This window comes from Chionomys nivalis, chromosome 2, assembly GCF_950005125.1.
Source record: "Chionomys nivalis chromosome 2, mChiNiv1.1, whole genome shotgun sequence".
In the NCBI taxonomy this organism is placed as follows: Eukaryota; Metazoa; Chordata; class Mammalia; order Rodentia; family Cricetidae; genus Chionomys; species Chionomys nivalis.
In genome coordinates this window covers 105,510,158-105,537,295 of record NC_080087.1, presented here as the reverse complement: position 1 = coordinate 105,537,295, position 27,138 = coordinate 105,510,158, and the positions used below count along the sequence as shown (strand labels likewise).

Sequence of the window (27,138 nt, the reverse complement as noted above, 5' to 3'; positions counted from 1 at the left end):
CTGATCTTCCTGTTTCCATCTGCCTGCTGAGTGCCAGTATTATAGGCCTGTTCATGCCTGCATCATAGATACTACAGATCAAGCCCAGGATGCTAGGCACGCAGTCTCAAATAAGCCGCAACCCTAGCTCCAGAAGAGAAGTTTAAATTCAATGTCCATGGTGTCCTTGTGCCATGTGTGTGTGTGTGTGTGTGTGAGAGAGAGAGAGAGAGAGAGAGAGAGAGAGAGAGAGAGAGAGAGAGAGAGAGAGAGAGAGAATTTCTCTGGTGAATTCTCCGGGAGCTGAGAAACCTTGCTGTTTTAGGTTTCCTGCTTAGCTCTACAAACCGCTTGGAAACTAAACCCTTTCCCCTTTCATAATCTCTCCCTTGAAGTGGTGAGCACAGGGAGTCTGGGCTGGGGGTTGAGGTTCAGACCGACAGAGCTCCACTGGCAACTTTAACTCCTCTACAAGTGAGTAGTTCCTTGGCTTTGCTTGGTATGCGTCCTTAGGATGCCCCCTGGAGGCGGAGTTGTGCAGCCAGATCCTTTAACCTCAGAGGCATAGCGGGTCACACCTCTCCTTGGGACCCTGCAGGCTTTAAGAACCGCGGCCTGAGCAGTAGCTAGAGCCCTACAGGACCTAGGGACCAGGCAGACTCAGAGAATTCATTCTGTGCACCTCGTCCACGCGAGCGCAATCCCCTCACTCCCGCGTTCTAGCCTGAATCCCGGGCGAGGCCACCAAGGTTCACCATCCAGAGGGAGGGAGAGGAAAGGGGGCCGCGAGCATCGGGTACACGGCAAAGTACATCCTGCTTCAATCCAGTAGCCCCACCGATGTCCAGATCCTGGGCCACATGTGACTCACGTGATAACCTTGTTCCGGACAGCCACGACCTGTTTATACCCGCGGGTGGTCCCTTGTAACTGAGAGGGTTGGGAGGTGGGGTAAGAAACCTGTTTAACCACCTTTTCAGTCCTGCCCCTGTGACTGTAACTGCCTGCCCTTTGCAGCTATGCATTGTCCCAGGGAAGGACGGTCTGCAGGGTGAACTCTAGCCCCTCGGAACATCGCACAGCAGAGCAGCGAACTTGAAAGGCGCTCCTCTCCAGTTGAGGTGGAGTGGGAGGACCCAGAAGGAACAGTCACTTTTCACAGCGCAGTACAGGGCCAAACCTGCCTGCGCACTTGCAGAGATCTGAAATCTCTAACGCACCTGTGACACCTGGAGGCCGCCATCTTGATGAAGTCCCCTCCTGGTCCTGGCCTGCAGGTGTCTCTATGGGATGAGACGAGGTAGGGGATGCTCATGTCCAGCTGGAGCTAGGGGTGATGACTTCTCCATACTAAGGGTAGATGCAGCCGATCGTGAAGATCCTCCGCACAGGGCTAATCTGGCATGCCGCTTACTCTGTTTGTCCTCCATCCTGGTGGAGACTCTATAAAAGTCTCAGAATGAACAGACACCAACATACAGGAGACAGGGGAAAGGGATGCCCATCCTAGGACTTTTGGTATCCCTGACCTCTTCCAGAGGCTTCTGTGAGATACCCACAGGATCAGGTATGTAGTGTAGCCAGCAGCCCCTACCTTTCTTGGAGTCCCACAGCTCTGCCCCTTACACCTATGTCTCCCACTGGAGACTTGGAACTGGAGACGGGCAGAGGAGTCTCAGAAAGGTTCTTTGGCTGGGTGAGCCCCCATCGACTTCTATCAGTCTTGATAGGTGTGATCAAACTTTGAAGGAGGTCCTCGGCACCTATCAATCACTCTTGCAAGCAAATCAGAACTATTCAGGGTTCTCCAAGGTAGAAACTCCTATTCTCCCCTCTCTCCTTACTGTTGTCTGAGCAATGGTTAGCAAAGGAAGATTCCACACATGGCTTATGATTTGAACTGTAGCGCCACTCCCCATTCGTATGTAGAGGCCCTCGCTCCCAGAACCTTGGGAGGTAATCTTACTTATAGGGTACAAGGTCTCTGCAAAGGTAATCAGTTAAGTTGAGGCCAAAATCTCATCTGCAAAGTGTCTTTAAAAACTAGAAGATTTGAGCCAGGCGGTGGTGGCGCACGCCTTTAATCCCAGCACTCGGGAGGCAGAGGCAGGCAGAGCTCTGTGAATTTGAGGCCAGCCTGGGCTACAAGAGCTAGTTCCAGGACAGGCTCTAAAGCTACAAAGAAACCCTGTCTCGAAAAACCACACACACACACACACACACACACACACAAAGAAGAACAGTACCCAGGTTCAAATCCCAGCACCCACATGGCAGATCACAACTGTCTGTAACTCCAGTGCTAGGGGATCTGAGACCCTCACACCAATGCACATAGAATTAAATAAATTATTTTTTAAAAAATTAAAAAACCTAGAGGCTTTAACTAACAGAGAGGGTAAGGGGAAGATTTTGAGACCCTCAATCAGAGAGAAGGCAGCCTGACCAGCTAAGGAGAGAGGCTTAGACCAGATCCATCCTTCAGGCCTTGGGGAGAAAAGTCCACCAGCGCCTTGATTCCAGGCTCGTGGCTTCACAACAATGTGTGATGATTCTTTTGCTTAAGCTACTCCATGTATGGTGCTTTGGGCTGCCTTGGCAAATAAATACAACATACTTCTAAGTGTTTTCTCACCATCCATGAACTTAGCTTTACCTAAACAGGATATTTTTACATAAAATGCGATCATGCTATCCATGCTCCTTACCACCTATTTTTCTCCTTTTGTGAACTATCGATGCTTAGATGTGGGCGCATGTGAACATACATGTATGTATATATGGGGTTGTTCCCTGTAGGTCTCATGGCCAGCAGTGTCAGAGACCAGTTTTGACAAGAATACCACTCACCAGAGTAGGGGCATGGGGATTAGAGAATAAAGACACGAGTAAAAATAATAAAATAGAAACATAAGACAGTACCAGAAGGCAGTTCCGGTGAATACTGAACCCCTCGCATCTAGTTTCCATTTGCTTAAAATATCCCTGACCCCAAAAGGTAGGAGTAAAATAAAATCTACATTAACATGATACAAGGAAATGAGCAGACCAGTTGAAGGATCACGGGCTACATTCTTAGTTAAATATCCTGTTGCCAAAACAAGACAAGGACTGCTCACACCCTAGACCAAAACATTCTGTAGGCAAACCACTCCCTGTGTGGAATCCATCATTATCTCCCTAAGGAAGTTTGAACTCAGTGGGATCCTTAAGATTTTTGTGTGAGGTAGAAACAGATCTACTTCTCAAAACCTGAAGTACAAGGTCCAGACAATAGCCACACTTGTTGACAATAACCTTGGGAGGGCAGAACTCTCTGCCTTAAATCAAAGTGGAAACTTTGTTTGAAGTTCAAACAGATAATAACCTTGAAGGAACAGAAGTAACTTCCAACTCCCTGACCATTAGTCTTGACTAGATAGAATAGGCTCACATTTTGGGCCCATTTTTGTTTTGTGTCACATTGTCACACAAAACAATGCAGAAAAGAAAACTGGCTTCAGCCCAACTTAGCCAGGCTGGACCAAACTTCAGGAGTCTGATGCTAGACGGTTTATTGTCAGCGTATCTAAATACAGTACAATTTGGAAAAAAGTTTCCAGGCAGCAATCGTTCTAATCCAGGTGCACAAGAAAGGTCAATATGCGACTACATAGAAAATCATTTGCAGGCCGGGCGGTGGTGGCGCACGCCTTTAATCCCAGCACTCGGGAGGCAGAGGCAGGCAGATCTCTGGGAGTTTGAGGCCAGCCTAGTCTACAAGAGCTAGTTCCAGGACAGGAACCAAAAGCTACGGAGAAACCCTGTCTTGAAAAAAAAAAAAAAAAAGAAAGAAAATCATTTGCAAAGTACATGTGACCATGAAGTTGGGGTTCTACAGCTTGAAGGCCTGGGATCTGGTGTGGTCTCTGACCTAGATGCTATGAAGTCCATGTGGCCTCTCCCCTAAGGATGGGTTCTATTGACTGAGCTAAAGAGGAAGGTCTAGAGAAGGAGAGTCTGGAATAAACATTCTGGGGGATTTGGGTGAGGTCTGGCCTCCACAGAGAACAAACGTCACTTAAATTTGTTTAATAAAATACTGATTGGTCAGTAGCCAGACAGAAAGTGTAGACAGGGTGACCAAACTAAGGATGATGGGAAGAAGGGTGTCATTAGGAGTCCCCAGACAGGCAGACACAGAGGGAGCAGGAGATGAACATGCTAATAAAGAGTTTAAATAAAGGAATATGAGTTAATATTAAAATGTAAGAGCTAGCTGAGTGGTGGTGGTACATGCCTTTAATCCCAGCACTTGAGAGGCAGAGACAGGCAGATGTCTGTGAGTTCAAGACCAGCCTGGTTTACAGAGCTAGTGCCAGTACAGACTCCAAAGCCACACAGAGAAACCCTGTCTCGAAAAACCAAAAAAGGGGGGAAGAGTAAGAGCTAGTTAGTAATAAGCCTGAACTATTGGCTGAGCATTTATAAATAATATTAAGCCTCTGTGTTGGTTGTTTGGGAACTGTCAGGCAGGAGAGTAACTTCTGCCTACAATTAACAACATCCACTTCCAGCTTTCTGGGTGGAATGCAGGTATTTTGTTTCCTCCATTGAGGAGACACCCCTGTGTGTTTAACATTCCTGATTTCCCTGGTGCTTATCTGTGAGCACAAGAGCTTCGTGCCCTCTGTTATGTTTCAGGTGCCTGGGGAAACCAGAGGAAACATTGGGTGAAGCATTCCTCAGGGACTGTCTCTTTTTGTTTGTTTGTTTTTCAGGATCTTTCACTGACCTAGAATTCAGCAAAATAGGTTAAGCTGGCAGCCAGCTGAAAGACCCTAGAGACCCCTCCTCAGAACCCGCAGCTAGCAGGCTGTTTGCTTGAAAGATTCTCAGGATCAGCAGCTAGCCTGCTCTCGTGAGAGGAAAACAGGATATCTATAAGACAGGACATCTACAAAGCAGGATGACTGCAAAGTAGGATATCTATAAGATAAGAGCAGGATGTCTGCTGCCAGACATCCATGCTGGGAGAGGAAAAACCATTCATGTCGTCCCCCCCCCCCCCCCCCCCCGCCTCATTCCGATAACCACGCTTCTGCTTCTGTAAACTTGCTTTTGCTGCCCTCTTTCCTATAAAAAGACCTCCTCCCAGTCTGCAGGCCCGCAAGTCCTCCGAAAGACTTTGCCGCCCGCAGGTACCTGTGTCTACCTAATAAACCTCTTGCAGTTTGCATCCGACCCGTGGTCTCGGCCTGGTCTTTGGGTCCGGGGGTCTCCACCTGAGGGAAGGTCCCTACTGGGGTCTTTCACCAGCGAGCCTAAAGGAGCCATCTACCTCTGCCTCCCCAGTGATAGGATATTATGCATGAGTGGGTGCTAGCATATGTGGCTCATTTTTTTCTTATCTTAAATAGATTCTGAGATTGAACTTTTGCCCTCATGCTGGCAAGGCAAACACTTTACCAACTGAGCTATCTCTCCGGCCTTCCAAATTTTTTTCTTAATGAGACAGAGTTTAAGTATATGTAGCCCATGGTAACCTTAAACAACAACCTAACGCCTCAGCCTTCCAAGTACTGGGATTACAAGTACATATCACAGCTCTGAAATTCTACTTCTTGTTGTTGTTGCTGCCGCTGCTGCTGCTGCTTCGAGACATTGTTTCTCTGTGTATCCTGGGCTGTCTTGGAATTCGCTTTGTAGACCAGGCTGGACTCAAGCCACAGAGGTTGGCCACCTGCCTCTGCCTCCCAAGTGCTGGGATTAAAGATGTATACCGTTAAAGGTGGGGCATGAAATTCTGCTTCTTTGTCATGAGAACTGTGCTCTGCTCTAGGTTAAAGATTGGCCTTTTGCCGGGCGGTGGTGGCGCACGCCTTTAATCCCAGCACTTGGGAGGCAGAGGCAGGCGGATCTCTGTGAGTTCGAGACCAGCCTGGTCTACAAGAGCTAGTTCCAGGACAGGCTCCAAAACCACAGAGAAACCCTGTCTCGAAAAACCAAAAAAAAAAAAAAAAAAAAAAAAAAAAAAAAAAAAAAAAAAAGATTGGCCTTTTTTTTTTCCATAACAAGCCTTTTTTTTTTTTTTTTTTTTTTTGGACAGGATTTCGCTGTAGTTTCGCTAGAACTAGCTCCTGTAGACCAGGCTGGCCTCAAACTCACAGAGATCCGCCTGCCTCTGCCTCCGAGGAGCTAGGATTAAAGGCATGCGCCACCACTGCCCGGCTCTTTTTTTGTTTTGTTTTGAACCCAGAGCCTCTTCCAAGCTAGGCGAAGGGCCCTACCACTGACCTATACTCTCAGCTTGGTCACACTTTATTTGTTTATTGTTTTCTGAGGTCAGACTGGTCTGGAACTCACAGAGGTCCTCCTGCCTCTGCCTTTGAATGCTGGGATAAAGGTGTGTGCTACCAGTGCTGTTTAAAATGAACCCTAAGTGTCTTTATGAAGACAATATAAATAAAAGTTTAAAAGAATGTAACTTTGGTTCCTAGAACTCATGTCAGCCCCAACTGTCTGTAACTCCAGTTCCAGGAAGTTGGAGATTGGCTGCCTCCGGCCTCCATGGGCACCTGAACTCATGTGAACATAACCATATATACACCTATGGAACTGGGGGTTTCTCTCTGACCAGCTAGCTCCCGAATAACCACTCTAAGGTTTAATATTAATTATAAATGTTTGGCTGATGGCCCAGGCCTATTACTATCTAGCTATTACATTTAAATTAACCCATTTCTATTAATCTAAGTATTTCCACATGGCCGTGGCATTACCTGTCTGCTGACATGTTGTTCCTTGAGTGGCCAGATGGTGTCTCTCGGGCTCCACCATTCTTCTCCAGTATCTCTGCTTGGATTTCCTGCCTGCCTCTATCTTGCCTTGCCATAGGCCAAAGCAGCTTTATTGATCAACCAATGAGAGCAACACATATTCATAGCATACAAAAAAAAAATCCCACAACACACCGACATATAACAAATAATAGAAATAATTTTTTAATGAAAAGAGAAAATTCACCCCAAATGTCCCTGTCCCACACAAAAACTGAATTCTTTTTTGCTCATTTTCTTCTAGTCTCTGATTTGCATTTGTCTTTTTTAAGTTCTAGTCATTGTATGCTATTTGAACGGTGCTGTTTCATTTAATAAGCAAGTCCATGGTTCCACACAGTCTGCATAATGATCAAGGCACATGGCTCTGCAGTACTACCACAAGGAAACTTGTGGCTTAGTTAACTATCCCCAGTGCTCCACGAGGCAGCTTCCAAGTTGTCAGCACTACCCAATGGGCATCTTCCCACCAGGGTTGTCCCTGTCATCGGACTACTTCCTCAGGATAAGAGTGAAATCATTGGACCAAAATTTCAAAGGGTCTGAATGTGTGTATGTGTGTGTATTGTGTGTTTGTGTATGTATGTGTGTGCATTGTGGGTATGTATATGTAAGTGTGGATTGTATGTGTTGTATGTGTGTATTGTGTGTATGTGTTGTGGGTACATGTGTGTATTGCATGTATGTGTGTGTTGTGTATGTGTATTGTGTGTATGTGTTGTGGGTGTATGTGTGTATTGTATTTGTGTGTTGTGTATATGTGTGTTGTGTATGTGTATGTGTGTATTGTATTTGTGTGTTGTGTATATGTGTGTTGTGTATGTGTGTATTGTGTGTGTTGTATGTGTGTATTGTGTGTGTGTTGTGGATGTATGTGTGTATATTGTATGTATGTGTGTTGTGTATGTGTAGATATATATGTGTTATGTGTGTACCTGTGTGTGTGTGTGTGTGCATGGCTTGCATGTGGAAGTCAGAACAAGTTTCAGAAGTGAGCACTGTCCTCTCACCGTGTGGGTCCTGGGAAGCAAATCCAGGTCATCATGCTTGGTGGCAAGCGCCTTCAGTATGGAATCATTTCATCCTCCCTTTTAAGATTTGGACTTATTTTTTCATGTGTTTTGTGTAGGTACATGTGCACGCCATGGTTTGAGTGTAGCCGTGAGAAGACAACTTGCAGCGGTCAGCTCTCTCCTGCCTCCGTTTGGGCAGGTACTGAACTGGGTCACCAGGCTTGGTGGCAAGTGCTCATTCCTGCTGAGTCATCTTTCCGGTCCCTCCCTTGCTCTGTGGCAGACATTTTGTTTCAGCTTCAGGAAGCTGAGTAGCACTATCCTAAGGGACTGGACAGAGTCTCCTGCTGCTCACACACGCTCTAAGAGGTGGCCCCTCCTCCTCATGGATGCCACCTGCCTGGTACTCCATTCTCAATTGACTTGTGACTGTGAGAGTCACTTCACCTGGGCTGTTGCTTCTTCCCCCATCTCCAGTGACAACAGAAAGCCCTTTATGGACTATGTGAGGGAGTTTCACATACTCGGGACCAGGGATGGGCATTCATGTTCCTATTTTGTTCACTGAAGTGTTTGCCTCCCACCTCAACCCCAACGACCCCACCTCCAAAGAAAACCCAAAGCAAAGTCCCATTCTGAGGTAGTGGACTTAGAACTTCCACGTGTTTGGAGAAGACACAAGTCAGGCCACAGCAACAGAGTCAAGTTCCTTCTGAGACTCAAGAAACTCTGTTTTAGCTTTCAGAGGCTACCTGCACTCCCCTTAAACTGCCCACCACTGTTGTATCTTCATATCACCTCCCCACCCCCACCTCCGTCGCACTGACTGACTACTCACCTGCCTCACACAAGAGCCCTCGAGGTGACATTAGACCCACTTGGATAAGCCAAGACAAACACTTATAGAAACACACAACACACATATATACACATACACCATACACACATACACACACAACAAATATACATGACAGAGGTTCATTCTATAAGTTCTGCTACTCTAGAGAACCCTGACTAACAGTCATGCAGAGATTTGCCAGCTCCATCCAGAGCCGGTCTGATATGCAACCTGAGAGGAGCAAGAACCTCCATGCAAGCTATCATGACTCTTCCAGCCCTCATGAAAAGGTATCCTTTGTCCTTTAAGGTACATGATGACATTCTTAGTCCCAGCATGTTCAAAACATCACCCTGACTCAGGCTGTGTCCAAGAAAGAGTCTTTTGTCCCTTTTCTTGCTGTTGGCATTAGCAGCCTGTCTAGGACAGCATGCCAGAGACAGATGAGCTGGATTCAAATTCCTGCTCTGCCACGCTGTGCAACTACGTAACTCTGTGCTTCAGGGCTCTTCCAAGCTGGAGCTGACAGAATTCCGTTCACTAGGATTGCTGTGGACACCTATATAAACTAACAACACAGTAGGCTCTTGGTAAGTCTTCGGGGACGCATGAGCTAGAAGTGACTCACTTCCCTGCATTATAGAGGCTCAGGTCTATTGGTTAGACGCTGGTTCAAGACACTTGTCTGCCTTTGGACTTGCTCATGCAGCGCTTGCTCAGCAAGTGCGTTCTGAACACCTGGCATGGGCTCCAGATGTACCTGAGTTCAGTCAGGGAAATAGGTAAGGACATCTACAGTAGAATACCAGGATGTGGTCTTTCTGTTCTCTGTTCATTTCTCCATGTTTTCGGGGCGGGGGGGGGGGGGGGAGAACGGGGGACGACGGGACCCGGGAGTGCTGGCACCCATTAAACCTGGGCATCTTCTAATTTGGTCTGATTGGGATTATTGCATTGGTAGAGACGGTTGTGGCCCAGGAAAAATACTTAACAACAAGCTCCACCAATCCCTGCTTTCCTCCCTCTTTTTCTGACGAGGCAAGCAGGTCTCTGTCTCTCTTTTCTTTCCTTTACCCTTCACTCAATAAACTCCTCACTTAAGCTCTGTCTGCAGACTGTGAGGCCTCTGGCTCTCAATCTGCCAAGGTCTCTTGCACGCAGAATTTCCTGGCTCTCAGTGGCGGTGGTTTCAACCCACCCGTGGCTTGGTCCATGTCGCGCAGGAATCATTACATCGCCTACCTCTACCTCCCGAGTGCAGTGATTAAAGGTATGTGCCATCACCTCCCTGCTAAAAGCAAGTTACCTATCATTCCCCAATATCCAAGGGTCTGCAGTAGATTTTTGTTTGATTGAGGTAGGCTGTCCTGGAACCATGTAAGCCGGCCTGAAGCATTTTTTTAAAGATTTATTTATTTTTATATACATTTGTGTATTGCCTGTTTGTGTGTCAGTGTGAAGGTGTCCTCAGATCCTCTGGAGCTGGAGTTACCATATGGGTGAGCTGCCATATGGGTGCTGGGCATTGAACCTGGGTCCTTTGGAAGAGTAGCCAGTGCTCTTAACTCCTGAGCCATCTCTCCAGCCCCTGAAGCATATTTTTACAGCATCAAAGAAAAAAAAAAGGACATTAAAAAAATTAGGAGCAGGAAGAGTGCCTCTAAATCCATTGGCCACGTGGTGTAATCTACACCTCTAACTACCCGAGTAGTGCATGCAGCAAGCAGGTCGGGTCATTTACATTCCGTCAGGGTGCAGGGCATAGGCACCGCGCTCTAGTACTTCTGACCCTCAAGTGCCCAAATGAATGGAAACAATCCGGTAGGCCGCGCGCGAGACCTGGGACACAGACACTGACACCCTAACCAATCAGGGAAGAGCTTGGCCCTCTCTTGGCCCGCCCTCAGGTCGTGCCCCCCGCCAATGAGCGACGGCCGCTCAGTCTGGCCCGCGAGCTCGGCTGTCTGCGCATGGGGCTGCCAATAAAGTTTGAATTTTTTTTTTTCTTAAAGAGCCCGCTACGGTCACGGCGCAGGCCCCGCCCCGCCACTTCCGGTACCGCTGCCGGGAGCCGGTGCGGCTGTGAAGGCTGGAGCTTCTTGCTGCCGCCGCTCGTCGGGCATGGTGTTGGATGCCGGCCCGCCTCGCCTGACTCGCGGTGCTCAGGTGAGCCGGTCGCGCGGGCAGAGTTGCGACCGCGGCTCCACTCGCCGGGCGGGGGCCGCGAGGTCGGCGGCTGACGGGAAGCTCTGGGCGGGCAGCGAGCCCCCGCGGCTCTGCGGGCCGGGCCGAGGCGGACCCCGTGCCGCCGCCGGCAAGGTCACGGTGCCGAACTCGGACCCCACCGGGAGCCCGAGGCCGCGCCGGGCAGGCCGCTGCTCCCGGAGGGAGGCGGACGCGGCTGGCGACCTCGGCAGCGGGGAGGAGGGGCGGCCGGTCCCGCCTGGTCCGGTTCGGTCCTTGACCCGGTTCCGCGGTGTGTTGTCTCGGGTGTGGCCTTCTCTCTGGCTGGCTCAGTTTCCTCTGTCTCGGGTGGGCACTGGACCCGCCCATCGGCGCTGCCGGTGGATCAGAGTGGCCAGAGAGGGCTTCGCTTGGCCTGTAGGTAGAAATCGGCTCTCCATGGGTACCTTGGTAGGGCTAGATGGTGAAGGGAAGGAGGGCATCCCACGACCTGGTTGTCAGGTTAAGCAGAGGTTCCAGAAATGAGCAGGGTGGTGCTGTACAGTGAGGCGGCTGGTGGGCCTGCTGCCCGGGCTTCCTAGCTGGTGGGGCAGGAGCTCGGCAGTGGGAGAGAGACTCGGTGAAAATGAAGAGCGCTACTAGTGATGGGGGAGCTTCAGGAACCTCACCTGGCCGGAACTACCTGGCATTCGGTATCCGAGATCAGAGATGGGCTCCAGAGGTGTTCAGTCAATAAATCTGGTAGGCGAGAGATCCCTGGGCACTGGCATGCTATGCTGTACGGTACTGGGGTGTGGATCTTTTGATCTCCTCGTCTGTCCTTAGGCTGGGGAGGTTAAATAAGTGTCCCAGTGACCTGTAGTTCTCACTTAAATGCCTGCATTGGGACTTGGATTGGAACTGTCGGTGAGGAGTTAGCCTCACCTTGAGCTGACTAGCCCCGCGCAGGTGACAGGGGCCCGATTTCACCAGAGCACATGCGAATGCTGAGTAAACAGGACTTGATGAGACTGGTAAATAACAGGCTGGAGTCTTCTTTGGTGGAGAGCCTGAAAGCCGGTCCCACCCAGAGGAGGAACTAACCGGGCCCATTACAACTTGTGGAATTTGGAGACAGAGCACGCAGTTCAGAATAGCTGGTCTGTTCCCAAAATACTGCCTTAGTCACAGTGGGATTTTTCGAGAAACGGGAAGTTTGGGTAAAACTCGGGTTTTACCCAGAGGTGGGACGTATTGAGGAAAGAAAGAATTCCGGGGCCACTGCAGGTAGTCTGCCAGCCTTTAGGTGGTATGAGTGATTATTCTTGTTTTAACTTTCTGATTATGGGAAGATTTCCGAATTGAGCCTGGTTGTTCTTCCTGTGGCATGTGAAGGTGATACAGATGCTAGAAAAATTGGTGGCTGCTCTAGTCTTATGGGCCTTAGACTATTAGAAAGCACGCTGTGTTTTCTACCCTGCATGGCCTTGGCACGTGTTTTATTATAAGTCTACAGTGACTAAGGATTACAAACTAGAATCTGCACCTTGCAGAGCAGAGCATACCCACCCTCTGCCTCAGAGAAGGCCTCAGTGTAGCAGAGGGGTATGAAAGCGTCAAGCACGGTAGCCCTGTGTGGGGAAGGCCTGCCTCCTGCCATGCCTCTGAGCAGTGCAGCTCCTCCGTGTGGGGTGGCCTGTGCCCTGGCTTCATTTTCCATGAAGTCTCTTGTGACCACTAGGGGACTGCCTACTAAGCTATTGATCGCTGCTTTTAGTTTTCCCTTTTCACCGTTGGCCTTACTGACACGGGAAGTGAGGATCTATCTGCTGATCCACACGGGGTGCGTCCCGCACCCCTCCCTGACCCCCAGGGGTAGGTAGGCCTATAATCCTGACATTGTCAGGCACCCCTGATGTCCCCAGGGCTGAGCACATAGCTGTAGTGATTTCACTTGTATTTTAATAACTAAAGCTTGCCTGAAGATCAGAGAGTAAAACAGCCGCAGTGGTAGCGCACACCTGTAGTCCCAGTAGCCACACTAGTTTGTCATAGAAACCGGGCGGTACATTACTTTAATCCCAGTGGTGCACGCCTTTAATCCCAGCCCTAGAGAGAAATATAAGATGGGAGGAGACAGCTCACAAACACAGGCTCTTTTTGAGATTCCTGGAGGCAGGATTGCCATTTTCAGACTGAAGTCGAGGTTAGAGCCAGTGTGTGGCTGTTTTGCTTTTCTGACCTTCAGATTGAACCCCAATTTCTGTCTTTGAGTTTTTATTAAGACAAAAGGGTGTCTTTTAATAAATAAGACTTGCCTGAGGATCAGAAAAGTAAAACAACCACACTGGCGAGCCTTACTGATCAGACAGCAATGGCATACACCTTTAATCCCAGTAGCCACACTAGTTTGCCATATAAACCAGGCAATAGTGGTGCACACCTTTAATCCCAGGGTCATAAAACAGGAGGAGACCATTCTCAGGCTCAGTCTCTTTCTGAGATTCCTGGAGGCAGTATCTCCATTTTCTGTCTAAGGCTGAGGTAAGAGTCAGTGCCCAGCTGCTTTGCTTTTCTGGTTTTCAGGTTGAACCCTAGTTTCTTTCTCTTGAGTTATTATTAATCTTGCTTCCCATAGTGGTAGACTTGGACTTGGCCAGGGTGGCGAACACTATCTCATGACCCTGATTAAGAAATTCCTGATAAGTTCATTCCAATTGGGGGCCAAGGCAGCAAAGCATTGCTATGTTCAGCTGTTTGGTAGCTTGTGGGCTGAATGAAGCCTCCCTGGGGGAAGTGACTTAGCAGTTGAACCATAGCTCTGTGCCTGAAAACTTGAAGATATCTGTGTTCATAGTAGGCTCATCTCTTCATGTAGATAACCCTGAGGAGAAGGCATTGTAGAGTGGGGCTGAAGAAACAGGTGCTAATGTGCTTTCAGATGTCTTCCGGCTGAACTGCCCCTTCACTTCATGATTGATCAGTGTAAACCTGACACCATGACCACACTTAGCACATCTTCTGGAGGTTACTGTGGTGAGTGCTTCTTGTAGCTTAGTGACTTGGACACTCACCCTCCACACCTGTTGTTCCAGGGTCCATGTGGGCATGTACCTGTATGTGTGTGGGGGGGGGGGAGATAGAGTGAGAACGAGCAAGCTGTGTTAGGAATCTTTCCCAGATTTCAATGCTATGAGTTTATGCATACTAACATGCAATACAAAAATTGTTTGGTGCATTTAGACAAATACTACTTTTTGTTTTAGTATTTTTATTTACTTTGCTTGTTGGTACATAATATCCCTTCGTAGCTCAGGCTAACCTCCAACTGATAATCTTCCTGCCTCAGCCTCCCAAATAGTGTTGTTATAGGTATGTGCCCCATACCCAGTGTGACCAGTCCTCAATATGGCAGGGCATATACAGTTTGGAAGATCGTATTCACTGTCTTGTTTTTGTGATATGTGGTACAAAATGCATTCTGACCATCACTAGGGATACACAAAAGATGGCATGAGAAACTAGGCAAATGACCTGGGTTTGAGGATTTATTTTTTTTTTTAAATACCAGAGAAGAGATGAACATCCTTTTTTTCAGGGTCTTAGCTTTTCATCTGGAAAATTTTAGATCCTTTTTGATAGAAAAATTATCAAACCAGTATTGAAAAGAAGTAATTTTAAAATAAGAAAGGAAGTTAGGCAAATTGAACTGTTTACTTAGTCTTGCTAGAGTCCCTCTCTGTATGAGGAATTCTGACTGATGGAAGTGTGTGATAGAAACAGAAGGCAGACTCTGGAGGCAGGAATTGCTGACATCTTAGTGTGAATTGTGCCCTGGGTGAAGCCCTCACACAGGTTCAACGGTTAGAACACATAAAGCCTCTTACAGGGAATGCTGGTCCTGCTAATGGGGAGAGGAATGCATGGGAAATGCCTGTACCTTCTGCCCGACAATTCTGTTGCTTCAGTGCTGCTTTTAGAATAAACAATTGAAGGCTTAGGGAGTGGGTGGCAGTTCTTTCATCGTTTATGTAGGCAGTCGGGAGCATTACCTCACCTGCCTTTGGATTTTGCTGTCCTTCCCAGGAAGTTTGCAGCAGGAGAACTTAAAAGTCACAGGGGCTGGAAGCAGCCACTGAAGACAGTCCAGTTTGGGGTATTATAGTTTTCTCTCCGTGTTGACATTGCAAAGCACTAAATGCAACAGTCCTTTGAAGGCTCTGCACACTTCCCTCTAAGGGAGAAGGAAAGCAAAGCATCAGATGTCACTTCTGCCCTAGAGACTTCTGCCCCCAGGCTACACCTGGATCCCATTGCTGCAGGAACAGTTACTTCATTTGACACAGTGGGGTTAGTGAATGAGTGCCAGCTGGGAAGCTTGGAAATGGACAGGGCTAGGTTGTGATTGAACGCTGTGCCTAGTGAGTATGAAACTTGTGGCTTCCCTAAACTTACAAAGAATCACATGGCTTATTCAGATTTATTGTGAAGGAATCCAGTTTTGTTAATCTGTAGAAATTTTCTGCACATTTTAGAGAAAATAAACCCCTGTCTATCTCTCCTGTCTAGTTGTTGTCTGGAGACATGGTCCTTACTTAGCTCTACTCTTGCCTGTCTTCCAGAAGAAAGGTGGCAGTAATGCTAACGCTGGCAAGCAAGCTGAAGCGGGATGATGGTCTCAAAGGGTCCCGGACATCTGCCTCCACATCTGACTCTACTAGACGGGTCTCCGTGAGAGACAAGTTGCTTGTAAAAGGTAAATCATCCTCCATGGGAGCTGGCTTCATACCCTGTAACAAAGCAAAGCTTGCCCAGAGGCTCTTTGGGGATGGATATAAAGTAGCCTGTTAAATGGAAATATTTCTTTAAAATGATTTTAACATATGAGTGTCAGGTATGCTTTTAATCCCAGGACTCTGGAGGAAGAGTCAGGTAGATCTTTGAGTTTAAGGCCAACCTGGTTTATAAAATGAGTTTCAAGACAGCCAGAGTTGTATGGAGAGACCCTGTTCCAAAAAAATAAAAATAAAATGAAATTGTCACTTATAGAGGCAGGATTTATACCAGACAAAGGACAGGATTGTGATCGCAAGGAGATGGTGTTAGAACTGTGGTGTCTGACACACCAGGGATATTCTTTGTTGGCGCTGCTGCTGTGCTGTGGAAAGAAGAGACAGTAGGAGTTGGCAGGCCTGAGGCATGTGGGTGCTGCTGTTACTTTCCTCTGCTGTCCTCTTTCCTGTGGGTGCACAGCAGTTTCCATCCTGGAACAGGTAATGTCTTGAGATCCTTTCCTGGTTCATACAGAACACAGCCTAAGGAGTCTTATGAAAAGCTGGTGTCTTCACAGAATTATCATCATGCACCTGCACACCAACACACACAAGTACTGTATGAACTGGTTATAATGCATATTGTAATTTTGTTATTAGAATTCACAGAATTATTATTAAAATTGTGTCCTAAGGTTATAGTCGCTGTCCATGTTTGTAAAGGAAAACTGTATGATAAAGGGTTTCCTTTTGTGTGTGTGTGGGAGGGGGTATAGCTTGCATGTTCCTGTGTGCATGGGAGGGTCAAGGAGTTGTGCACTTATGGAGGTGTGTACATGTGGAGGTGCAGAGGTTGAAGGCTGTGGGTTTGTGCAGGGTTAACAGAGTCGCTTATGGACTTCTTGGACTTAAATCTTGAATTAGCTTAAATCATGACCAGCTATGGATGATTGGTTAAAAATGTTTTAAAAGTAAAAATGTTTACATCTCATTCTTGTCTCTAAGTCTGGAACAACCTAGATTGCAAGTAAGGTGTCCTGGGGCACCTTACTTAGGTGAGCCTGATGACATTTGACTTTTCAGAACCCTCGAGGTTCCATCTGTAGAGGCAGCCCAGAGATGGGAGAGCCAGGTTGAGGAGTTTGGGGGTGTAGTTGCAGTACAAGCAGAGTTTTTTATTGCAGTAAAGAAGTCTTGACTTACCTGCTGAGATTAAACTGTCCCTTCTTCACATTGCCACCATCATGGTTAATAGCAGCTGTAGTACACCAAGCACTTGAGGCCAGACCCTGATTGTGCTGTTATAGCAAGATTCTATATCCTTGTAGACAATAGGAGCATCTTTCTCATGATCTGGAGTCTGGAAGACTAAGGTTAAGAAAGCAGTGTTGGGCTCACTGATAAAGGCACTTGTCTCAGTGTACCAGGCCCTGGGTTCCATCCCCACTGTCACCAAAAGAAAAAAAAATCAAGCCGGGCGGTGGTGGCGCACGCCTTTAATCCCAGCACTTGGGAGGCAGAGGTAGGCGGATCTCTGTGAGTTCGAGACCAGCCTGGTCTACAAGAGCTAGTTCCAGGACAGGCTCCAAAACCACAGAGAAACCCTGTCTCGAAAAACCAAAAAAAAAAAAAGAAAAAGAAAAAAAAATCAAGTATTGGTTTCTGGTGAGAATTCTTCTCAGCTTCCAAGATGTAACCAGGTTGCTATATCCTAGGAGGGAAGGACACTGGTCTCTTCAGCAGGAAGAGACAAGAGTTTAAATGGCACTAAATCATTCATATGAATAGAGTCGTCATAACTTATTCACTCCAAGACACCACCTCTTAATACTGCTACATTGTGGATTAGGTTTTAATACGAATTTTGGGCACCTCCAGACCATAGCAGGTATTGTGAGTCAAACCATAGCAAGTACTTTAGGGATAATTGCCAGGATGGTGCTTCATTTTCCACCTGAAGAGCTGAGATTTAGGCTAAGAAGTCTGCAATAGTTGCAGCAGGATGGCCAGACCCACATCTTAGGGGTGAGGCAGGCTCTAGGATAACAAATTAAACACTGTGGTTCAAAGAGCAGAAATGCAAGTTAACATTGAGAAAAGAGAGTGTTGACAGTCTCCACCCATCCTGTGTCTAGAGACTCACCTGGGAGTTTTCAAATAGCTCTAGGGTGATCATAGTGAAAAACCTTTCCAGACAAAAATCCCATTAGGACTTTGAAAGAGTCTGAGTTTGCAAGATTGCTCTAATTGGGGTTGTTGTCCTAGGTCATAAAGTGGAATTCTGTGAAGATGTCTTTCATGAGTATGGACAGGTCCTAGGAAACTGATTGTGTCTAGGACTTGATACTAAGTATCTGGCAACTAAACTGCCTTGAGACAATACAGTAGAGGGAGTGCAGAAAGCAGGCTGAGGGATAGTCACACTTGACGGAGAGTGTCCCAGTATAATAGCCTTGCTCAGTTCTGAGAGCTGTCACCAGGCTGGCCAAAGGTCAGATGGGGGCTGTCTTGGAAGGTGTGTAGCCTTTGGCAGCAGTCTGTACAGCCATAAAATCTAGAACAAAGGCCATATGTCCGTAGCCGCAGTGAGAGGGTGCCTGGGCAGTGTATCACAGAAGACTGTCCTACACTGGCATCCCAAAGAGCCAAGAGAAAGATTGTAGAAACTAACAGGACAAAATTTTTTTATAGATAGGGGAGGGATTCATGGAGTCCTGCCACTTACTGGTAAACTGTAGGCTGGGTGTCCACTCCTGCCCTCCTTGAGCCCTCCAGGCATCTTAGAGCATCTTAGGGATGATGTGGTCTATGTGTGATTGGGCCTCACGACCTAACTAGACTCCCACGTGCCCCTGTGCTAATGTGGCTCCTGATGGGGAGAGAGGTCCTCAACTCTGTTCCCAGTGCTAGCCTTCTATTCTAATCTCTGGTGAGTGGGTCAGGGTTCAACTTGCCAAGGTTGTCACAGCCTTTGAAAGCATCTGTGGGGTAACCTAACAAGGAGTCCTGCTAACAGTCGACTAGGAGGGCAGCTATCTAAGCACACATCTCTTTATGTGTTCTGTTGAAGGGTAAACACCAGTGAGGCTGTTCAGGGAACCTGGATAGCCGTCACAAGTATATCAAACAGCCTACGGGGGCAAGAGGGCCCATTGAAGCCATAGATAGGCGCTCAGCTTGTTATTTTCTGTGCTCACGTCAAAAGTAGGTGGTGTGAAGTCCAGAGCTACATTCTTAGCAATACTAGGCCTTTGTTAGAGGAACTGTTTTTTCAGGGTTGTAGCTTGCATTTTAGAGTGGCTCTAGAACACCTTTGGTGATTAAGTTAGCTATATCTGTGCTCTCTAGGGCCTGAGACCCATGTCCTGGGAATGAAGGACTCAGCTTCCTATACTTGCTGAAGTCTGAAACTGAAACTCAGTTCTGCTAAGAAGCGTGTGCATCTGACTGGACTGGCTGTTTATCTTAGGCAGCTATAACAAACCACTGCAGATTGGGTAACATAAGCCACACATTTCTCATAGTTCTAGAGGCCGATTTGATGCCCAAGATCAAGTCTTAGTGAGGTCTTCTTGGTTTGTAAACAAATGACTCCTTGCTTGTGTCCTCACCCAACAGAGAAATGAAGGAGGTGCCCGGGGAGAGTGCTTCTACTGAGGACACTGACCTCATGTGGGAGGTCTGCCAAGACGGCCTAATGACTTCCAAGTGCCACTTCATTAGAGCATAGAGCTTCAGTATATGAAGGGAAAAGGGACACAAATTTAGGCCATAGTATCTTTGGGATTCTTCCTCGGTCACAGGCCACATGAGGAGAAAAGTTCTCAATATCTCAAGATATTCACATACAGCAGGGTCCTGCAAGTGTGTTTACATGCACCACATGAAGGGTAGCAGATCTGGAGGACACAACTAGAGTTCAATGTTGTGAGCTGCCCAATGCAAGAGAAGGTGAGTGTGTGAGGTGTGGGGGCCATTGTGGACTGTGAATTTTGTAATCTGGTTATGATCATACTTCCAGGAGACTCTGGTTTGATCCTTACATAGAGAGGAAAAGAATTTAATTTCTCAGAAGGAAGTTATGCAGCCACTGAGTTACGCAAGATGCTAGTTGCCTCCCAGAAATGCTAAGCCACCTAGCAAAAGAGGTGTTGTTACCTTGTTAAAGCACTGTGCAGATTTGAAGGGGTGTTTTATCTTCTGCACTGGCCTAGACAAAGTGCCAGGCGTCTTTATTGAAATCCTATGTCCCAAGGATTCTATTCCTTTACCTGCTCTAACAGGTGGAACAGAGAATTCCTGATATGGTCAGGAGGCTGTGTTTGGGGCTCTCTTCAGCCCTCTTACTTTCTTGGGTTACACTGAACATGATGAATATAAGCAGAACCTTAAATTTGTTGATGTCATGTAAAATTAGAACTTTTTACTATGGTTTTTTTTTTTTTTTTTGGTTTTTCGAGACAGGGTTTCTCTGTGGTTTTGGAGCCTGTCCTGGAACTAGCTCTTTTAGACCAGGCTAGACTTGAACTCACAGAGATTCGCCTGCCTCTGCCTCCGAGTGCTGGGATTAAAGGCGTGCGCCACCAACGCCCGGCTATGTTTGTTTGTATAATGATATTAGATCATCTTTTTATGGGCAATGGTCTAAAAGCAGTCTGAATGACTTGACCTCAAGATTCATACATTCAAATCTAAACATTTGGGTGATATTAGGAGAAAAATTATTTTTGGAGGTAATTCATGGAGGTGGAGTTGCTACAAATGGAGATCCTTTCCTACCATTTGTACATACAACAAGAATATGCTATCTATGAGGGCCCTGAGCCCTCACCAGATTCAGAATCTGCTGGTGCTTTTGGTCTTGGCAACCAGCTTTCAGAATTATGAAAAATAAGTGTCTGTTTACAAACCACCCATGCATAAGATATTTTTGTTATAAAACAGACCAAGAGTTAGAGAACAACACTAATTTAGGAACCTGGGCCTACTTAGGATTTTTAATGGTACTGGAATGATTGAGGACTGGGGCATCCAGTGTTTTAGAATCCCTATAGCTACTGGATTGTGGGGATAATATATAGAACTCAGATTATTTAAAAAATTGCTAAATCCTTTACACAGCAGTCTTTACAGACTAATAATGGACAGCTATTTGAGAAGATCAGTGTTATGGAGAGGGATAACATCAATTTGACAAAATTATCTGAAAGGATTTGTGCTGTTGAATTTAATAATCAGAATCTGAAAAGTTATGATAGATTAATGTATAAGATATCTCTCCAGGAAGGTAATATGCACACAATCAAAATTATGTCCAAGGATGAGACATTGTCTTTATTGGACAAGTTTCATACCTTGGAATCCTCAGTGGGCATTAGAACAGAACTCTGGTCAGGAGATTTGGACTCTAAAAAAGGCAGTAGTAAAAAGATACCCCTGGATGACTTACATAGAGTTTCAACTGCATATTCAGTAATTTCCTCAGAAAGACCATCTGGCACAAAGGTAGTCAAAGAATATGCATGAGAACCAATACATATGAGTGATCTAAAAGAAATAAAACAAGCAATAGTTTCTTATTGACTACATTCACCTTTTGTCTGGAAAATGGTGAAAAACATGAGCTGCAAGCACTCAGGCTACCCCAAATGATGAACTTCAGTTAATCTCAGTGGTCCTAGAAGAGGGACCGCGGCTGCTTTGGAAGTGTTATTGGAGAGAAGAGGCAAAATTTTTAGAGCAACAGAGGAAAGCAAAAAGATTTGAGATTTCCTAAGATCAAATTCTTGGTAGGATCATTACTCTGATCCTCAGGAACAGGCTCATTATGATGAATGCACCCTGTCCCTATGTAGCAAAGCAGCCTTAAATGCTTGATACAGGATTCAGGAACCAAGAAAGAGGATTGAGTCATATATTAGGCTTAAACAGGGCCAGAGAGAACCCTTTAGTGACTTCTTACAAAGATTAACTAAGGCTGTACAGACCCTGGAGCTAGATGTATACTTATTGAATCTTTGGCTTTTGAAAATGCCAACTTAGAGTGTAAGAAGATCCTTTGGCCTTTAAAGGTCAGATCCGCACCCATAAATGAATGGATCTTGTATACAATGAATGTTGAACTATTTGACTATAGTACTGAAGCTTGGGTAGGAGAAGCAATTTCCAGTGGTAATGATGAGGAGACATCAAAATGCCAAATGTTTTAATTGTGGTAGAATGGGATATCTACAAAGGGACTGTAGACAAGGAATTTCTAGGAATCATGTCTCTAGGAATGGCAAGAATAGGACTCAGCCTTCTGGTATATGTAGGAAGTGTGGCAAAGACCGACATTAGACTAATAAATGTAGGTTGACAAGAGATAGACAAGACTACCTGATACCACTGGGGAATATTCCTTTAGGGGCCTCTCGCAGGCCCCCAAGTCAAACAAGGTCCAGTCATTCCCAGCCACTGTGGAGAACATGTCTCACCAGGAAAATTAAACAATCCAGTGCCTACTGTAAAAAAAATACCATTCTAGATGATAGAATAGACATGGAGGATAAATCAAAAACTCCAGTAGGAAATAGGAAATGTATATTTTGGTAGACTTCTATAAAATGATCAAAGACCAAAGCTGCTAGGGCGTATAAGTGACACATTGTAATTGAAGGATTACTAGACATAAGGTGCAGACACGAGTATCATTACTCCAGAATCTTGGCATCCAGATTAGTCTCTTCAAGAGGCAGATGTTTAATTCCTGGGAATTGGAACCCTATCTCAAGTGGAAAAAAAAAAAAAAAAAAAAGCACGAGGTGGGTTAAATACATAGGGCCAGAAGGACGGAAAGGAAGGCTGATATGAAGCTAATATAGCAGTGAATTTACCTGTTGCAGCAATGGAATGCCCAGGTTAACATTCCTACAGTCCCCAAAACTCATATTTCTGGGAAGGATATTATAAGATATTATAAACAAAGGTCACCAACCATTCAGGCTCTACAAGAACACAAAGCAACTAGCAAACCTTCAGAGGTACTAATGGCCTTGACTTTAAAATGGTTAACTGAGAAACCCATGTGGGTTAAACAGTGGCCTTTAATGGAAGACAAACTTTAGAACAGCTGGTACAGGAGCAACTAGATGCTTACCATATTATAGAATCAACCAGCCCTTAGAATTGTCCTGTGTTTGTTGTTAAAATAAAATCTGGAAAATGGAGAATGGTGACAGATCTAAGAGCTGTCAAGAAGGTTATTCAACCCAAGGGCCCTTTACAATCTGGAATTCCTCTGCCTTCTCTATTACCAAAAGGATAGCCTCTTATAGTTATTGATTTAAAAGATTTTTTTTTCTTCACTATACCTTTACAAGAAAAGTACAGAGAAAAATTTGCTTTCACAATGCCTACGCAGCCTACTAGGAGATACTGGTGGACTGTCTTCCCACAGGGAATGTTCAGTCATCACACCCTGTGCCAATACTTTGTAAATCGGTCATTGGAAATAAAATGCAAGCAATTTCCTAAGTCTGTAATTTACCATTACATGGACAATATTTTATCTGAGTCAAATGCAGATACATTAAAAAGAATGTTTGAAGAAGTAAAGAAAGTTTTGCCTAAATGGTGATTATAGATTGCCCTGAAAAAAATACAAAGAGGAGATTCTGTCACCCAGGTTACAAAATAGGTTTACAGAAAATCAGAACCCAAAAGGCACAAATCAGGAAAGACTAATTAATTGCATACTCTTAATGACTTTCAAACATTGTTAAGAGACATTTCCAGTCTACGACTTACTGTTGGGTTAACATCTGATCTAATAGTTCATTGAAGCAAAACCTTAGATGGTGACAAAGACTTAAGTAGTTTCAGAGAATTAACAGCTAAAGCAGAAAAAGAATTAATGGTTGTTGTAGAGAAATTACAGGAGGCACATGTAGATGGAATGAATCCAAATCTTAATCCAATTGTATTATAATCCAATTGTATTATGATTAATATTGCCTTCCAGAATTTCCCCTACAGGAATTTTAATGCAGAGGGAAGATACTTTTGATTGGATTGTTTTACTGCATAAACCAAGTAAAAAATTAAAAACTTATGTGGAAAAAGTCTCTGAATTAACTATAAAAGGAAAATTGAGACTTGGTCAACTCACAGGTATAGACCAAGCAGAGATTATATAGTTCCTTTTACTGCTGATGAAGACAATGAACCATGGCAAAGAGCTTGTGCTATTTTGGGGGGGCAGGGATTAATAGCAATTATCCCCAAAGTGATAGAATTAACCTTATAAAGAGAAATACTTAAATTCTTTCTCAAATTGTACGTGATGCACCAATAACTGGAGGCTTTACATTTTATACTGATGCAAATAAATCATAAAGGCAGGTTACAAATCAGAAAAATTAAGTAAGGTAGAATAAATCCCTTATAATTCTATCCAAAAGGCAGAGTTATGTGCTATTCTCATAATACATAACCAAGGGATTTTAAAGAACCTCTCAGTAGAGTTACTGATTTGCAGTTTGCAAGAAAGAGTTATCTTGTATATTGAAACTGATGAATTTATTCCAGATGATACAGAATTGACTTCATTATTCATTCAGGTTCGAGACATAATCAGGAATAGATTTTGCCCCATATACATAACACACATCTGATCCCATACAGGTCTGCCAGGTCCTCTAGCACATGGTAATGCAGAAATTGATCGATTATTGATTTGAAGTGTGCTGAAGACCTCAAAATTTTATAAGAAATGTGTCATTAGCAAAGGTTTAAAGAAAAAGATTTCTATTACATGGCAAGAAGCTAAGGAGATTATAAAGAGATGTTCTACTTGCTTTTTCTATAACCAAACACCATTACCTGCAGGGAGTAACCCAAAGGGTACTCAAAGGAATGAGATCTGGCAGATGGATGTGTTCCACTTTACAGAATTTGGAAAATTAAAATATGTACACCACACCATTGACACTTACTCAGGTTTTCAATGGGCAATTGCTTTGAGCTCAGAAAAGGCCGATTTGGGTAATCACGCATTTATTAGAAGTTATGGCCATCATGGGTATACCTACACAAATAAAGACAGACAATGGTTCGTCATATGTATCTAAGAAAATGAAATAGGTTTTTTTTGCTATTATAATATAAAGCATATTACAAGTGTACTAACAATGCTACAGGTCAGGCAGTTATAGAAAGATCAAATTGAACTATAAAAGATATGCTAAACAAACAGAAAGGGATGGAAAATATTCTCAGAAGTAGATTGCATAATCCCTTATTAACCTTGAGTTTTCTTAATGCTAATGAAAAAGGAACTGTGGCAGCAGAGAGATATTCAATAATAGAAAAAAAAAGTCTGAATTAAATCAGCTGGTGTATTTCAAGAATGTGTTGACCTCACAATGGAAAACAGGAGATATGCTTCATTGGGGAACAAGTTTCACTCTTGTTTCCTTCCACAGGAGAAGAAAAGCTATGGATACCATCAAAAACATTAAAGATTTGGTTTGAGAAAGAAAAAACCTCTTGACAGGGGGTAAAAGGGTCACTTGTTGGTTCCTGGCCTCCCATCTACTCAGCCCTGAAATAATCACAGAAACTGTATTAATTATATCACTGTTTGGCCCATTAGCTCTAATTTCTTATTGGCTAACTCTTACATATTAATTTAACCCATCTCTATTAATCTGTGTGTAACCACGAGGTCCTGGCCTACCAGGAAAATTTCAGCACATCTGTCTCTCCCTAACCCTGCCTTTCTTTCTCCCAGCATTCAGTCCAGTCTTCCCCACCTACCTAAGTTCTGCCCTATCAACAGGTCAAGGCAGTTTCTTTATTTATTAACGGTAATCACAGCACACAGAGGGACTCCCACATCACCTCCTCTTTACTGTTTAAACAAAAAAGGTTTTAACTTTAATATAGCAAAATTACATAAAACAAAACAAGTATCAAGCAAGAATTACAGTTACAATATTTTTATTTACTTTATCTTTTATCATAACTAAGGAAAACTATAACTATTCTTTAACTCCATCAAAGACTGAAGAAAAATATATTACCTAAGTAAACACTAAGTACATTGTAAGCAACTCCCAAAACTCTAGAAATGACAGAGACATCTCGCCACCTGGACAGTCACCCAAAGTTCTTCTGTACCATTGGGGCATCTATCTTCAGCCTACAGGCCCATCGTATCCAGCAGACTTTTCCATGAAGCAGGAAATTTCAAAGACAATTTGGTCACTTTCTTTTGTGTCCTGCAGAACGTCTTGCAGACTCTATCATGAAGCAGGAACCTCGAAGGACCATCTCACCTTTAGGCAAGTTCAGCAGTCATTTCTTTGCAAGTCCTATATGTCCAATGAAGCAGTCCAGGCAAGAGCAGTTTCTTGCCCAAATGGCTAAGGAGCCTCTCCTATGCCCATCCTCCTCTCGAAGTAATTGGTGCTGCCAGGAGCAGACGTGTCTCATTGTCATGAAAAGTCCTAAGTTATTAAAACATTTAGAAGCCATATTCTGAAGGGATCTGAAAGATTTGAAGAATATTTATCTAATTGAATTATATATCTAGAAAAATCTAACTAACATGACTACAAGCTTGACTATTATAGATGTTTATCTACTAACTTATATTTCTTAATTATACATTACATTTTAAAATGAACTATAGTCACAATACCTTAATCAAGAGCAGAAATATATATATCACAAGATTGACCTTAAATTTGTATCTATAAAACAAGATTCATACCAATGCAAATCTCTGTAGCATATCCCCTGTTAAATGTAAACAATTATAAACAATATTTGGGAATATGGGCATAGTTCTGTCCATACTATTTCCTGCTGTTTGGGGATGCTGTTAATCAGGTCTTTCATGGTGTATCCTGTATGCTAGGTTCATCTCAGTCAGCAGTTGGGCAACATATTTTCTTTGTGGGGGTGTTCACAGCAACCTTTCAGGGGGTCTTGTTCATTGAAACCATATTGATCTAGAGGCAATCCACAGGTTCTCATCTTCTGTGGAAACAAGAGAAGAACATCTTTTCCAAAGCAGCATATCCTGAGACCCAAATTTGGGAGTCATGATCCCTTTATAATATATATGCTGCTTTAGCTTAGCAGCCCATACAATGAAATGTCTCTCTGTACTTAGCTGTTTCACAGTCAAAAAAATTCAAGGAAAACACTATAATATACACAATCCAGACTCTCTGTGTATAGTCCATCATTACGTGGCTTATTTTTCTTTACTCCTTATAATCTATGACTGTACTCTGTCTTTTTAAAGACTTTTTTTTTTTTTTTTTTTTTTTTTGATTTTCGAGACAGGGTTTCTCTGTAGCTTTTTGGTTCCTGTCCTGGAACTAGCTCTTATAGACCAGGCTGGCCTCGAACTCACAGAGATCCGCCTGCCTCTGCCTCCCGAGTGCTGGGATTAAAGGCGTGCGCCACCACCTCCCGGCAAGACTTTTTTTAAATGATTTACTTTTCCAACTGTCTGTACTCTTTTTCTTCTCGTTCCCAAGCCTATGTACATTTATCCAGCA

General features: G+C 44.6%; 1 protein-coding gene across 5 annotated transcripts in view; it reads left to right on the top strand.

Moving 5' to 3' along the window:
* Positions 1 to 10,666: 10,666 nt before the first annotated feature.
* The window catches only part of Ube2f (ubiquitin conjugating enzyme E2 F (putative)), a 50,036-nt gene continuing 33,564 nt past the window's right edge, over positions 10,667 to 27,138 (top strand). Inside the window, exons 1-3 of one of the 5 annotated variants that reach the window (XM_057761529.1) lie at positions 10,668 to 10,814; positions 13,690 to 13,847; positions 15,434 to 15,567. In XM_057761529.1, the coding sequence (XP_057617512.1) occupies positions 15,450 to 15,567 (118 nt within the window). In that variant the 5' untranslated portion in view covers positions 10,668 to 10,814; positions 13,690 to 13,847; positions 15,434 to 15,449. Of the gene's footprint in view, positions 10,815 to 11,094; positions 11,213 to 11,232; positions 11,250 to 13,689; positions 13,848 to 15,433; positions 15,568 to 27,138 lie in introns of those variants that run through there. The other 4 variants (XM_057761531.1, XM_057761530.1, XM_057761532.1 and 1 more) reach the window with 4 other exon arrangements.